Source organism: Lepidochelys kempii, chromosome 6, assembly GCF_965140265.1.
Source record: "Lepidochelys kempii isolate rLepKem1 chromosome 6, rLepKem1.hap2, whole genome shotgun sequence".
Lineage (NCBI taxonomy): Eukaryota > Metazoa > Chordata > Testudines > Cheloniidae > Lepidochelys > Lepidochelys kempii.
Window position 1 is genome coordinate 122,841,552 of NC_133261.1, and position 14,909 is coordinate 122,856,460.

At 36.9% G+C, this 14,909-nt stretch overlaps 1 protein-coding gene and 1 long non-coding RNA gene across 8 annotated transcripts in view; both read right to left on the minus strand.

The window, feature by feature from the left end:
* The window catches only part of ARID4A (AT-rich interaction domain 4A), a 65,237-nt gene that overhangs the window by 28,823 nt on the left and 21,505 nt on the right, over window positions 1–14,909 (minus strand). For all 7 annotated transcript variants that reach the window (XM_073349988.1, XM_073349986.1, XM_073349985.1 and 4 more), the window contains 3 exons: window positions 13,799–13,878; window positions 11,216–11,289; window positions 8,881–9,047 (listed from right to left, as the gene is read on the minus strand). In XM_073349988.1, the coding sequence (XP_073206089.1) occupies window positions 8,881–9,047; window positions 11,216–11,289; window positions 13,799–13,878 (321 nt within the window). The remainder of the gene's footprint in view (window positions 1–8,880; window positions 9,048–11,215; window positions 11,290–13,798; window positions 13,879–14,909) is intronic.
* LOC140913485 (uncharacterized) lies at window positions 2,664–7,573 on the minus strand. Its single transcript, XR_012159601.1, has 2 exons — window positions 3,463–7,573; window positions 2,664–3,226 (listed from the first exon to the last, which is right to left on the minus strand). It is a non-coding gene; the product is annotated as an uncharacterized lncRNA (long non-coding RNA).

Sequence of the window (14,909 nt, forward strand, 5' to 3'; positions counted from 1 at the left end):
TGGCTTAGACTTCTGGGGCCCAAGGGCTTCAGCACTGGTCGGAGGGGCTCAAGTTACAAGCCCCCTGCCAGGGGCTGAAGCTCTTGAGCTTCAGCTTTGGCCCCCCCACCCAGGGCAGTGGGGCTCAGGCTTTGGTCCTCCCTCCTGGGGTTGTGAAGTAATTTTTGTTGTCAGAAGGGGACTGTGGTACAATGAAGTTTGAGAACCCCTGGGATATTCTACTGTGGGGCGCTCTTAGTCTCTCCTGTTGGCTGTTCCACTGTGTATAAATAATAAGAGTCACTGGATCAGAGAGAGAGTTTGAGTGACTCTATAGTTCAGTGGTCATAGCTCCCACATGGGATCTGGGAGACCGAAGGCCCAGTACCCTGCTCCAATGACTAATTATTTATACAGGGTGCAAAAGCTTTAAACAGGAAAAATTGAGGGAGCCCCTCTTCAGAATATCCAACATCTCAGTGGTTAGAGCACTCTCCCAAGAGAGAGGATTTGAACAGGGTCTCCCACATCCCGAGTGAGTGCTCTAACCACTGAACTAAAGATGATAAGGTGGGCACCACCACTGCCACCTCCTCCTGCTATTTTGGGTGGAGTTAGGCAGACACCTAACTTATTCTCACAAGAAACAACTTCGGCACTTACGCTGCCTGACTCCTGGAGAAGGTTCCCAACTGTGGATCACAAGCAGAGAGAGACACCTCCCTGCAGTCTCGAGTTAGGTGCCTACCTCCTTGAGAGGGGCAGGAAGCAAGACATACTCCTTTAGTTGGCATCTCCCCTGGGCTAGTTTAGGTATGTCCCCGCGTAGAATGCTGGCTTTTGTGGATCACATTCTAAAGCCCATTCACTGTATAGGGAGTCTAGGCACTTAACTCGGGCTTCGTGGATCACAGTGTTGTTCCTGTGATTTCCTAGGCACCTTATGGATCTAGGCCAGAGAGGCCATGGTGACTTGGCCAAAGTCACAAAGGGAGCCTGTGGCAGAGCCAAGAACTGAACCCAGACCTCAAGTCTTACTCCAGTGCCTTAACCAGAAGGCATCCTTCCCCAGAATGTTATGGTCACCTCCTTTCTTCTGAATGGTATAGAGATCCTTTGGCTGAATAGCAGGTATTTGGCTTCTCTCCCCGTATTCCTCCTGCTGCAGCCTCCAGGATAAAGAAGAATTGAAGGAACCTGAATAAACATTGCAGCATCTCAGAAATGCCATTGCCACCACCTGCCACCTCTGAGGAGAGTGATATTTCTGTTGGTAGGTAGCCTGAACACTGCACTTCTAAGCAGGGCATTTGTGCCACTCCCTGTGGTAGATAGCAGGAATGCTGCATACCAAGCAGCAATCCCATCTCTTCTCAAGTCCAAATATTTTCACTGGAAGGCTTCAGAATTTCATATATAAAATTTGTGAAAATAATTTTCTGTGAAAATTTCCAGTTCCACAGTAGTTTAGTTTCTCATTTACATCCTTTTTCCACAAAGAGGCTCTAATCAAGGGTGAATGAGGCCTAATGATTTAGTTCAAAGAAGAGGCCAAACCTGTTCACAAGTGGCCACTTAAATTAATTTACAGAGTTCAGAACTGAAATATTTATTGCTCACTCATTACATATAATCAAATGCAACACAGGGAGTTTTTATTTTAATTAAATATTTCTGTTAGTAAAGATGGTTTTAATTCAGAATACTTCTATTCTGCTTGGTCAGAGTGCTCTTAGTTGTAGCAAGAAGAGCCCAAAAAATGTTGTGAGGGTTTAAGTTGAACAAAAAATCTGGTCAAATTACTAAATTTTTTTTCCATCATGACAGTTAGATATAATTTGCAGTTATTCAAAACCAACAATACTTACATGATTTCTCTGTAAACTATACACCCCTACCCCACTGTGTCTCAGAGTACCTTTCTTAATCCCTGTATTGCTAATAATCATGTATGTGTTTTATTTAACCTGACAGTGTAGGAGCTCGCAAAGCAAACAATCACTATGAGCCTGATCCAATGCCCACAGAAGTCTACAGCCAACTCCCACAGATTTTAGTGTGCCCTGCTTCATGCCCCAGATGTTCAGCAATAGTTGTGTCAGCCTTGAACACTTCTATGGATTCAAATGAGAAAGGAAACATAGCCCTGACATCCTGGCCTATCGTCTACTCTTCAAACCAGAAGTTACAGCTCTTGTAACTGTAACCAACTCAGTTGGTCTTAACCCGTAGAACTGACAGACCAAAAAAACCCAAACCAAAACTAAGAAGCCCACTGGTTTGCTGTCCAAAATGAAGAAAAATTTCAGACATTAATATCTTTGAGAGCATGGACAGTTTAATATAAAAAGAGTAGCAGTGCTCAGACTACAGAATCTTTAATTCAGGATCGATATCAAAATCCTTCAAAATTTTGGCTATTTCAAGTTGTTACAATATATAGACTACAGTATTGTAGATTAAGATACATAAATATCTTTTTCCTCAGTAAAAAGAAAAAGGAGTACTTGTGGCACCTTAGAGACTAACAAATTTATTTGAGCATAAGCTTTCATGAGCTACAGCTCACTTCATCAGATGCCTGCATCCGATGAAGTGAGCTTTGGCTCACGAAAGCTTCTGCTCAAATAAATTTGTTAGTCTCTAAGGTGCCACAAGTACTCCTTTTCTTTTTGCGAATACAGACTAACATGGCTGCTACTCTGAAACTTTTTCTTTAGTGTTATTGCTTGACCAACCACACTATGAACTTCCTGAAGGGAAAATAGAACCAATCTAGGAGGCAGAACAATATGATATGGTAACCAAGGCTCAGAAGAATGTGAATACAGTAAGATCAAAACAAGTCCACAAGTTATTGTAATTGAATTATTCTAGAGTTGTTTAGAGACTAAATTAAATTAGTAAATTTAAATTTACATGTAAATTTGTCAACCACAGATTTGCTTTCTGATATTGGATTTGATGAAGTAAAGACAATTTAAACGATTAAAATTACTGCAACAACTTCCAATTTGACACCAACTGAAGACAACAGTTGTTTTAAGTTTTTAGTTCTACTCATATTGCAAAGTTCCCTTATAAGAGGGGCTCTCCCTGTAAAAACTCATAACATGATGGGCAAATGAAAAAGTAGAGAGAAGCATGATCTGGTGCTCTACACAGAAGAATGGGAACCAAGAACCCTACAGGTTTGACAATTTGCTACATACCTTCAATCTTTTAACGTCTCTCTGCCTCATCTTATCTGTACAATGGGGATAATATAGGTAACTCAGAAGGGTATTATAAGACTACAACGTTCATACAGAACTTTGAAGATGAAAATTGTATATAAAATGTCTAATTTTACAACAGGGTGCACTATAAACCACAAACTCAAACAGTAATCAGAAATCTTGGACAAATGAGTTAATTTAGATTAGTGAATTTGTCACTTTTAAATATATATTGTGTGGTATTACATTTATCATGGCTACTTACCTGCTATGTAAATCCATGTATCTTAAGGACGCTGTTTTCAAAACTATTCAGCGAGAACTGTGATATTCTTGTATGCAATTTTTAGAGTCAGATTTTATATGCTACCTTAAAACACATGCACTTGACACCAGAGATGGACTGCTTCAGATAACATTTTTATCTTCCCTCTGAAAATCATTTACACATTAGAGAAGTCTGGGAATAGTGGCAATTTGGAAGCAGCATTAGAAGTCGCTAGTCATGTACAAGAATCCCAAATCTCTATTTTTAAAATGTAATTCATGCGTTTCAAATATTTCCACCTCCCCTCCCCTCATCCCCCACCCAATGTAAATTCAATGCTGGTGAAAGGTCCAGGAATGAAAATCCTTAGGACTGAAATCCTCTACTTATCCACAGAGCAGGTATAGCAGGGAAAGCTTTCTTGCACTGCTGGTGGGCAGTGACGTGACTCAGTGCTAACTGGATGACACCTCCTCTATAGGCTAAAAGGTAGTCCAGCCATCATGCCCATTCAGTCACTGGTTTGTCTGCTCAGAGTGCCAACAAGGGTGCCAACTGTGGTGATATTTATGATGCAAATACCTGTCCATTGGGAAGTAGACTTTGACCAAACAACTAATTTCACACAGGAAAATGATGAACACTTCATCCATTTTTTATATATATCTGCAAATTTGGAAGTATCATATGAAACTTTCTAGGTAGCAACTTTTCTATTTTAATTACACTTTCTATCTCTTATAGTATATTGTTGCCTTTCTGAGAAACAGAGATCTGAAGGGTGTTGGAAAAAGTGCATGCTACACCACGCTCCTGATTCAGCATTTAGGAATTTGACTTCATTAGAACGTGTCTTATTTTGAAAAAAAAAACTCCTCAGAGTCATTGTTTAAATGGACCATCTTTCCCCCCAGTTGAAGATTTCAGTAGGGTAAATTCACGTGACAAGAAATCTATAATTTGACCTAAAAATATATGCCCCTGTTACAAGGAGTTTGACCAGGTGCTTGCCACTGCCCCAAGAACAGAGCCCACCCTCTGCCACCACATCCTCCTGGAACTTGCAGTTCTTATTTTCAAACAGCAGGAAATGAGTTAGGAACCAAAATTTCATTTTCAAATGGAAAACAACTTACTTCTGATCTCATATGAGACAGACACCTTTAAAGGATGGCCAGCATGGTGACCTGTTCCCCCCATTTCTCCCATGAGGTGAACTGGCCAGCTTCTGCAATATCTCCCATTAGGAAGACTCTCCATGAAAAAGATGCAGGTCTGCTAGCCAATCCCTCTTGAGTGGGAGACACTGAGGGAGCGATCTAGCTAGCACTGTTTTTATGTTCTTAACTCTTCATGCTTCTAAAAATTTAAAAGGATGAAAAATCCAAAGGGATAATAAAACAAAAACACTACCTCCTCAGGGGCAATAGCAGTTAAATTCAGTCATGGTACACTGTCCAAACCTGAACACTGAGGGCCTTATACACCATTCCTCCCTTCCCACAACGCCCCACCCTCCAAAGCACTTACCCTTTGATCCAATCATCATTTAATATTATGTCTTACTGTAACTCTCTGAATCCTACACATAAAATCAAATGCATACGTTCGACGTATAGGAATTCCTTTTGTTGCTTCTGACTCAACAAAAGGAATATATATATATATATATTTTAACTAAATGCATGAACAGGGCTTGATTTGTCCACAGGAAGAATGTCCAAAGAGACTCAAAAGATCAAACTGCAAGCTGCAGGCACTCTCCCCTTTAAACACAGGACAAGGAAAAAGTTAATCATTGGACATTTTTATTTACTGGTAAACAACTAGCCATTGCCATCTTCCTTGACAGAAGAGTATAAGTACAAGAAATAATATGGTTGTACATATTTTTGATTTTTAATAAGACATGCATATTAGAGACAGACCTTTAGCTTCTGGAATGTTTTCAAAGCAGACAATTTTCAGAGTAACAGCCGTGTTAGTCTGTATTCGCAAAAAGAAAAGGAGTACTTGTGGCACCTTAGAGACTAACCAATTTATTTGAGCATGAGCTTTCGTGAGCTACAGCTCACTTCATCAGATGCATGCCAATGATATAGAAGAGTTTCAAATTTATACCTTCAGTTCCAATTTATCCTCAGAATGGCTGCTACATCCGAATATGTATCTAGCACACTCGTACTTCAGATTTTTAAATTTACAAATTGAATACAAAAGGTTATAACCAACAGACCAGTGGTTATATTCAAACCAACCACTCACTTCCAAATGGGAAAAGTTACCTTATTCAACCAAAAGGAAAAGCAAAAATAATAGTAACAAAAAGTCAGTTTCATTACTTAAATAAGCATCCAATTGTAAGTTGAAAGCAATACAATAACTTAGGGCTGCTATGCAGTACTTTGAAATTACTGCAAAAAAGTCTCATAAATTTAATCTTTTGAGAAACTCATTCTGCAACATGATACATGTTAATGTTCTTCTAAAATTTAATACAGATGTCAATGCCAAAGCTATCTCCAGATCTTCCTCCTGCACTGCCAACTGTAAAGAATTCCACACTCATAAAGTTACCTCCAACAGGAGAGATAATCATCTGGGTACCACCATGTTGATCCCATACTCTCAGATCCTGAAAAGACTATGCAGCAACACCACAATACCTTGGTGCTTATCCTAAATTACTCCGTTGTACTGCACCACTACCAAATCAATCACAAAAAAACCAAACCAAACCAAAAAAAACCTACAGTGTGTCAAAGCAAAATTATGGATCCTAATCCAGCTGTGAGAACATACTAGGTTCTACAATCACAAGCAACTGTTCTGACTCCATAATAATACCATCCTTTGGATTTGACTGACAATATGCTGGGTATGTACTAAATATATATTTGCAGAGTTAAGGGGACTCCATGTCATTTATCTGAGAAAGGCCTTCCATGCCTGTTGGCAGCTAGGCCATTACTGCACCACCATGGTAAATTTTAAAAAAATAGAACAGAGTGACTCAGAGTCCCAAAACAGAAGATACATTGAAGGATATTCTGACAGAAGAAGGAATGAGGTTATTTTGACCTTGATTAAAATTTGAGTGATTCAATATTTATAATCATACATAGCCAAGGCAACAGTCTTTTATTCATTGGCTGCCTTAGGTCTGCATCCCAGATTAGTGACGTTTTGAAGAAAACCCTTAAAGAAAAAAAAAAAAATCACAATTCCTAAATTCTCTCTTTAGCAGAAATATTGAGCTTTGCCCACAATTAAATATTTAAGATTAGACTATTATAACAGAATAATCAAGATTTTGACTTCATGGTCGAGAATGACAGCTCTGCTCAGACAATCTAAAAAAAAAATAAAAATATCTATGCTCCACTAGATAGCTTTATGATCCCTTTATCTTTACATCCCTACTTGTCACCTGGAAACAATGGATACTACAGCTTTTCCTACTGACATATCTACATCTCTGGAATGCTTTACCTCCCTTTCCTTGATCAACAGATTATTTTCTTAGAATCAGAAATGAAAACCCCATTTGTTTTATAGGAATGCTGTTTTGTTTTTAAACAAAGCTACCCCTCCCCCTTCTTTGTTTGAAGCATACTGCACTTTTAGACAACATCCATTGTAAAATGACACAAAAAATTATACCAGAAGCCGATAAAGCCATCTTTTTTCTTTAAAAACAAAAAAACCCAAAACTGACCGGGAGTATGCAATTTTAACAAACGTTAGTACAGATCAACGCAGACTGCAACAGTTCACACCCTGCAAAATGTGGCCTATTCAATTCTTATCACTACATACAGAGGAAAAAAACCAGTGGGATTTCATATTCTATGCACATTCATCCTCACATTTATCTAACAATATCAATATTTTCATATGGAAAACTACTCCATTTTTCAGAACACTATTACTAAGGCACAACATTAATGTCTAAAAATAGGTTTTTATTTTATTGTTTTAAACAAGGAAACATTTACCCTTGGCTACATGCTATACCACATTGTTCGCAAATCAGAAACCTTGAACTCCAAGTCAAATCCACATTCTTAATCATGAAAAATGTTAACGTTTCAGATTAAAAACACAAACTCCTTACCTATGAGCTGCATTTTCTCTCAACTGAAAAATGGTTATATTTCCCTTCTACCTAATCTGCCCAGTGCCTGGACATATTTCATCCTGACTTCCAAATATTTGCTTTCTTTCTCTCTCACTGCACGACATCCGCAGTTATATAGCATTACTTACATTCTCTTCCATATAAAAATCAGACATTACATGAAAGGAAAAGAAAGAGACAGTCCATTTCAAAGCATCTGGCAAGCCTCACTGGCAGGCTGCCAAGCCTCTGCTAAATCTTCCTCTCTTTCCTGAGCATGCTCACTTGAAACCAACAGAATGTTACTATGGCAACACTGTAGGCAGCCTGCCTCCAAGTATGAACAGCCATTCTGTTTTCAGTGTGACAAAACCACATACTACAGGGGAAGTGAAAGGGAAACGATATTTGACCCTCTTTAAAAACAGAAAGTTTACTTTCCTCTTCTATATAATGAATCTCCTAGTTCCATGTATGGTACACAAACTTACAAAGAAATATTTTGTTTGCAAGTAAATCTAATTCTGTAAGATTTAAAACCAGATAAAAATGAAAGGAAATTCCATAAATTCATTTTTGATGACATAAGGAGAGATGATGCTTTACTTTATGGAAACTGAGTAACTGGATCATTTTATCAATACTTCTGTGACACAGACACTCGTATTGAATTTAAGGCATATATTAAACAGACACTAACATTACCATTCCATAACTTAAAACATTTTAATATTTAAAGAAAGCTTTACTGAAATATTGTCTACAAAGATAATTAGCATAAGATTCTGAGGTTCTTAGATAGCTAACAAATAAGTTATAACAGGGCACAATCCATCCACCTACCACTTTCCTCTACTATGCCGATATTTTTATTTTGGCATTTTAGTACCTTCTCTGACAGGAAGTATTCTTCATTCAAGAGGATCTTGGATTTTAGAAACATGTTATACTTTAAATCAGCACTAGGTTATTATTCAGACATGTATCAAATTTTAATTTTTATTTCCTTTCTCTATCTGCATATTTCTTACCCAGACCCTCTCCAACAATGTTTTCTGATTTATTTCTGAGATTTGTCTCAGATTTATGCCTTGGATAATGGCAGACTATCTGCAGTTGTACACAGATACCACTAAAGAGAGTTGTGAAGGGAGGATAAACAGGTCTGAAAACTCAAAAGTGAGTAAGCCAAGTTTGAGATCACAAATCTGGTAACTAAAATGTCCTTGGACATTTAAATTCTGTATCTGCCATTTCTAACTGCATAATTGTTTCTAATATAAAAAGAGACTTACCACTACTTCTTCCTCCTTTTCTTCCACTTTGTCTTCTTCTTCATCACTCTCTGCAGCAGCTCCATCTTCCTCATCACTGCTGGAGGACTCCAGAATTTCACTCATATCCATTTTCCAGTTATCAGGAACAGCTTTTGTGTTTAAGAAAGTGCTTGCTTCCTGTAACCCTACAGAGGAAAATGTCTAGGGTTCAAGGTACTAAGACTCAAAATTATGTAAATTACAAAATATTCCTCATTTTTCTTCTTTTTTCAAATTATAATGAAAGTGGGGAGGAAAATTCAGAGGTGAATTGTCAATAGGTGGTGAAAAGTTAATTAAAAATTTAATTTTATCTTATTTAATTTTATTTAATTTAATTTAATTTAAATTTATCATTTATCCCCACACAAAAACTTAACTCCATCCTAAGGTTGCAAGTACATCTTCACAGTATGAGCAGATTTTAGTTTTCAAGAGTGTTAGATTAAAAACCCAAATACTGGAAATCCATGGAATTCAAAGTTAACTTAGGTGCCATTTGACAAGTACGATGTTATCTTAGGCAGGCACCTTGAGGGCAGAGTTATCATCTTCACCTTACATCCAACTTTATCAGAAACAAGCATCACAAAACATTGGTTGAAATACTTGCTTCATACATACATGTCTCTTATGCCAAGCGTGATGATTTCTCACCACATTATCATTTGCTCTTTTAATACAGTATTAGTGCTCTAATTTCATGATCAAGGCATATGTGCCTTGTATGAGAGGCTTTGAGTGAGCTCAGCACTTTGTAGGATAAGACATTTAATGGTAAGGAATGAATGACTGCCTTCAGTATGCCCATTTGCCTATAATTCTTCAGTATGGATCATGTATGACTGTAGGGTTTTAAAATAAATTGATATGGGTGATAATATAGTAGAAGTTTCTTTATTCCCCTCAGAGCATCCCCAGGGGGTTGAGTTAAGGCAATATGACTGTATTTCTCAAGCAAGGCAATCTTCCCTATGAACATATTTGGTTTCTAGGGTTTGGATTTTTTGTTTCAAACTCTAATGTTATTAAGGCAATACACATCTAAACCCACTGAGAGGTATCCACACTATAATTTTAGGGGTTTTGTATGGATATTGCTTTTTTTTTTTTAAACTATTCCCAATATGGGGCTGGGGAGCAGAGTGGAGATTCCCCCATACCCTCCCAACTCCCTGAGACTCACTAACGTATACCTTCCTCATGCTCATTAATGTTCACTTAATACAGCCAGCCTCCTGCAGATCTTTGGGATGGTGGAATAGGGCTTCACCTGGGTACCTGCATCAGTGGCCCAGTAAGTCTTTTTGGACTCAAGCTTGTGAACCTGTGAGGCACAGGAATTTGGCAGGGAGCAGGAGAGGCTGATTTTTGGTTGGGAAGTGCAGAAGAAGCAGAGGAAAGATGGTCCAATGATTAGCGGTGCTAGTCTGGGATTCTAGAGACTCAAGCTGTTTCCAGCTCCACCACAGACTTCCTGTGTAATCCTGGGCATGTCACTTAGTCTCTCTGTGCCTCAGTTCCCCGACTGTAAAATGGGGATAACTGTCCTTGCTCACACAGGTGTTTGTAAGGATAAATACATTAAAGACTGTAAGGCACTTGGATACTACAGTAATGGGGGCCATACAAGTACCTAAAATAGATAGGGGTGGGAACACCAAGGACCTGCTCAGTGTTGTTGTAGAAGGTTTGGGGAGCACTAATACCTCCCTGGCTTCTGTAACTGATGAACCTCCTGTGGTTTGCAGAAGACTCTTTGTGGACAAGCCCTCGCTTGGCAAGCCCTCCTGTGACATACAAGTCCTTCCCTACCCTTCCCTACTTTTGGAGGTAAAATTCTCTTTCCATTAAGAAGCCTCCATAAGGAAAACAATAACAAAGGAGACTTTTTGAATTCTAGTGAAAAGCTCTGTTTTTAGAGTGCCATAATTCAGGAATCCTGTGTATAAAGGTACTTCAAACTCAGTAGAATATTTCTACCTCAAGTCCACGCATATCCTACCAATTTGGAGGCCAATATAACTTGGGTGGATTTTAGAGAGGGAACTCCCCTCCCCAAATAAATCAGACTTATAATGGAAGCTTGGTTACCATCTTAAGTATGAAGCAATAGCTGCCAATGCTTCTTAGCAAAGCACTGTTAAAATGCTAAGTCGTAGCATACAGTATATAGCAGTATTATTAGTATTCACTGTAACCTCCAATGGTAAACTGAAAGCAGTTAAGTCTGGTCACATCCCAGCAGAAGGTTCAATATTGCATTACACAACTGATTTGTTTTTGAAACCAGAGAAGACTTATTCTAATATACCTTTTTTAGCAGACAGATCAGATTTTGATAGGTTTACATCTAGTTCTTTGATGTCCTTTCTTGCTATTGAATAACTGAAAGAGAGGAAAGTATTTAATAAAATAGGAATAAGTCAAGTAGTACTCCATTTATGAAAAAAGTGATTTCTCAAAATTCAAGACCCTTCATTCACTTTCAACAATAAGGTCCTTTATAATTATACATACAGCATCAGCGGACATATGCACTAACACAATATATACTAGCAATAACATAGAAACTCCCAATCTTCATTCCCAAAATCATCAAAAGTGCCTTTTTAATTAAAAATGATAATTTAATCTGTTATAGTTACAGAGCTGTTATATTTTTAAAGTATTTAAAATATTCTTAATTTTTTCTTTTAAAACCCACAACATACTATCAAGGAAATTAAAACTTCGGCCAGATAGTTTGCCATTACTCTCAATCACTCAAACAGTTAACGTCTGTAGCACCAATATACAGTAGAAACAAAGTTTTATCTCTACATTTCCTTGCTTTTGTCCATGTTAGTTAGATGTCATGTTAAGAAGTGGTGGGATGACAAAGGAAGACATGTTAGCATGTGGTGTGATAGAGGATATGGCTGAGCACTTTGGAGGGAGAGGACTTGTAGAGCAATTCATTTGGGGGAATTAATGCAAGGAAGAACAAGAACTGGATGTCAGGTTACAATATAAACTTTTACTATATTTCATAATATTTTAAGGAAAAGCTGCACATTTACTTTTTAAATACAAATTTTAGGGCATGCTACAGAGATCTGATCACTCAAAGCAATTTCAAGACCAGTTTATAGAAAATCCAATATAAAAATAGTTCCTCCAGCTAGATCAATGAAAATGAATCCTTGATTTTATAATATGTAACCAGCAGAAAAGGAATGGGGTGAGAAAAGATGGAAGTCATTCTTTACAAAGTAGCTACTGCATGTATAAAGTAATATATCCCATATCAATATTACGGTTTACAAAAACAACTACTATCAAAAGGAAACAATCTATATATTGACAAGTAAATGTGTGCCCTGTTTTTAAACTGTATTTTTGCTAACACAAAACAAGGTATGTAAAGCAAATACAATTTTTTAAGTTTCAAAAGTGCTCTCATGCTAACACATATGGAATCTTTTACGTTTGGAACAAGATGTATTCCAAATATTGAGTTAAATTTGGTTGCTATAATAGGAATGTAGGCCAACCTACAATTGTAATATTTCAAGTGAGTTATTATAATAGGATTTTTCTTCTTTCAGTTCATTCTCAGTAACTGTAGCAAAACCCCAGTAGAGTTAAAGGAACTGGTGGCCACCACTTTCTCAAGCTAAAGAAAATTAGGGGGGGGAAGGGGGCGAGACAGTCCTTTTTAAGAAAAAGTAAATAGAAAAACTGTCCAGTAGGCACTGGTAATAAGACATATTCAATGTTATTTGTAGCGATAATTCACAACAAAATATGCTTCAAGTAGGCTATTGATGCATGCCTTGGTCACATAATAAGGCCAAAAGGAACAGTGCATCAGTAGCCTACTAATTCACACTCTATTGAGAATTACTGCTGCTATAACCATAGCTCATTTCTTTTTTAAAAACAGGCATGTTTTGTACAAAAACAATGTTGAGGTTTATGCACTATGAGAAGCAGTTACTAAATGGTATACGAAAAAATAATAGGAAATGGTTAAAACGTTAATTGTTTTGAATATATTTTTTAATAAAGTTCTCTTATTTTTAAGATTCTCTGGAGTAACTAGACCCTCTTTCTCTCACTCAATATCCTAGATGCCCAGGTGCCCCTTCAGTAGCAGTTTGTAACCCAGTAATACTTTCAATTCACCTTCTCTTAATAAATGCTGAGTTTGTTAGTTAAAGGCTACAAATTGCTACTGAAAGAGCAGTTTAAAAACATTGTTGCAACAAACATGCACAAAAATGTACCACACTGGCAGACCTTAAGTGAGGAACATCAGGACCCAAGTTACATAAAAAGCTTTTACAAAAACTTAAGACCTCTAAAAAATGATCTTTCTATTTCAGTGGAAAGTTTAAAGAAGTCTATCAAAAAACCCCAACAAATTCCAACGCAATGTTGCAACCCAAATGAAGGACTATACTAATGTATGAAAAACCCAAAAGGAGAAATTAATTGGAAAGTGTCTGTAAACTAAAAAGTGAGAAAAACAGAAGTAAAATGCTTGACTAACAAAAATAAAATTTAAAAAAATTATTTATCTTTAATCATCTAAGATGATTTAGAAACATTGGTAAGCCCCCCACTGTCCTCCACCAAATATGTTAACTCAATTGAGCATCTTAAGCATGAAATAGTTAGAAAATTTTATTGTGTTTTTTCTTGAGTTGTAAGTCGCTTGCCTTTTTTCATTTTAAGTTGCAAGAAAATAATGAGTCATTGGTTATAAATTTTAACTAACCAGAATCCTGTACTTAAGTTTTGTATAGAAAGATCTTAATGTACAATTTAATAATGTCCACAAAGAAATTTTTGTCACAAGTTCACACATTTTTCAATACAACACTATTATTAAGAGTATTCTATTACTCACAATTTGGAATCTGCAAAAGATCGAACTAAACACTGGTCCTTTTTCACTGTGATGTCATCGTTACAGCTAGGAGATATTACCTGAAGTTTCAAATAAAACACATTGCTCTCAAGAGTTGCTATTCTTCTTGCTAAAAAAAGTAAGACTGTATAAATGCTTTCTACTTTCTTTTACTGTTATTTCCAATTTCAGAAAAGGCAACAGCAATTAGGTTTTTGTATACTCCTATTTACGTTGTAAAGTCTGGCAATGAACAACTTCTTCATAAATACTTGACTAAAATTAAGAAGCTGCCAAACGAGCACCATATCCAACATTGTAAACATTCATATAACAACCCAGGAAGTTTTATTATTGGCATCTAGGGGGTAAATGATCAAAAGTGCAGTTATACTCTGAAAAGCTATTCTATAAAGATGGCATTGTGGAATTACATGTTTACCCATACAATAGTTTTTCAGATTAAAACTTGCTCAGATTACAATTTCTAGTCTTTCATATTAAGGCTGGGATCCAAAAGGTAAGCTTCCTTTTTTTCTGGTTTATGTATGATCCCCAATATTAAAGTTTCTACATCTGGGACTTAAGTAAATAATACTGTTGATAATGTCAACCAAAGCTCCTCCACAGTTGTATTAAAGCTGTAGGATTAAATGGTAGTTTGTAAAATCTTTACCATCATGTTCTTTGTGCATTCAGAGTTGTGTTACTCTAGTGACACAAATAAGGTTATTTTTTTCCAGTCTGTTTTCCAGCTATAACTGCTTCTTAAGGTCTAGAGCAACGTTAACACTCTCAGGCAAAATCCTGGCTCCAGTGAAGTCAATAAGAGTTTTGTCATTCACGTCAATGGGGCCAGGATTTCACACCAGACTGAATTCAGAGATTCCTATTTCTTTGTTAGCTAAGAGGATAACAACAGTTTCTGGACTTCTAGCAATTTCCCAGTTAGAATATTAGAACAATTTTTGCTTAATGAATGACCAAAATGGAGCTCTGACCAACAGTCAGAAGATATGAAACAATACTATATTTCATATCTCAGTGAACCGAGATCTACTGTCCTGAAAGAGATACATACCAACGTGTTTTTAATAAACCTTGACATGCA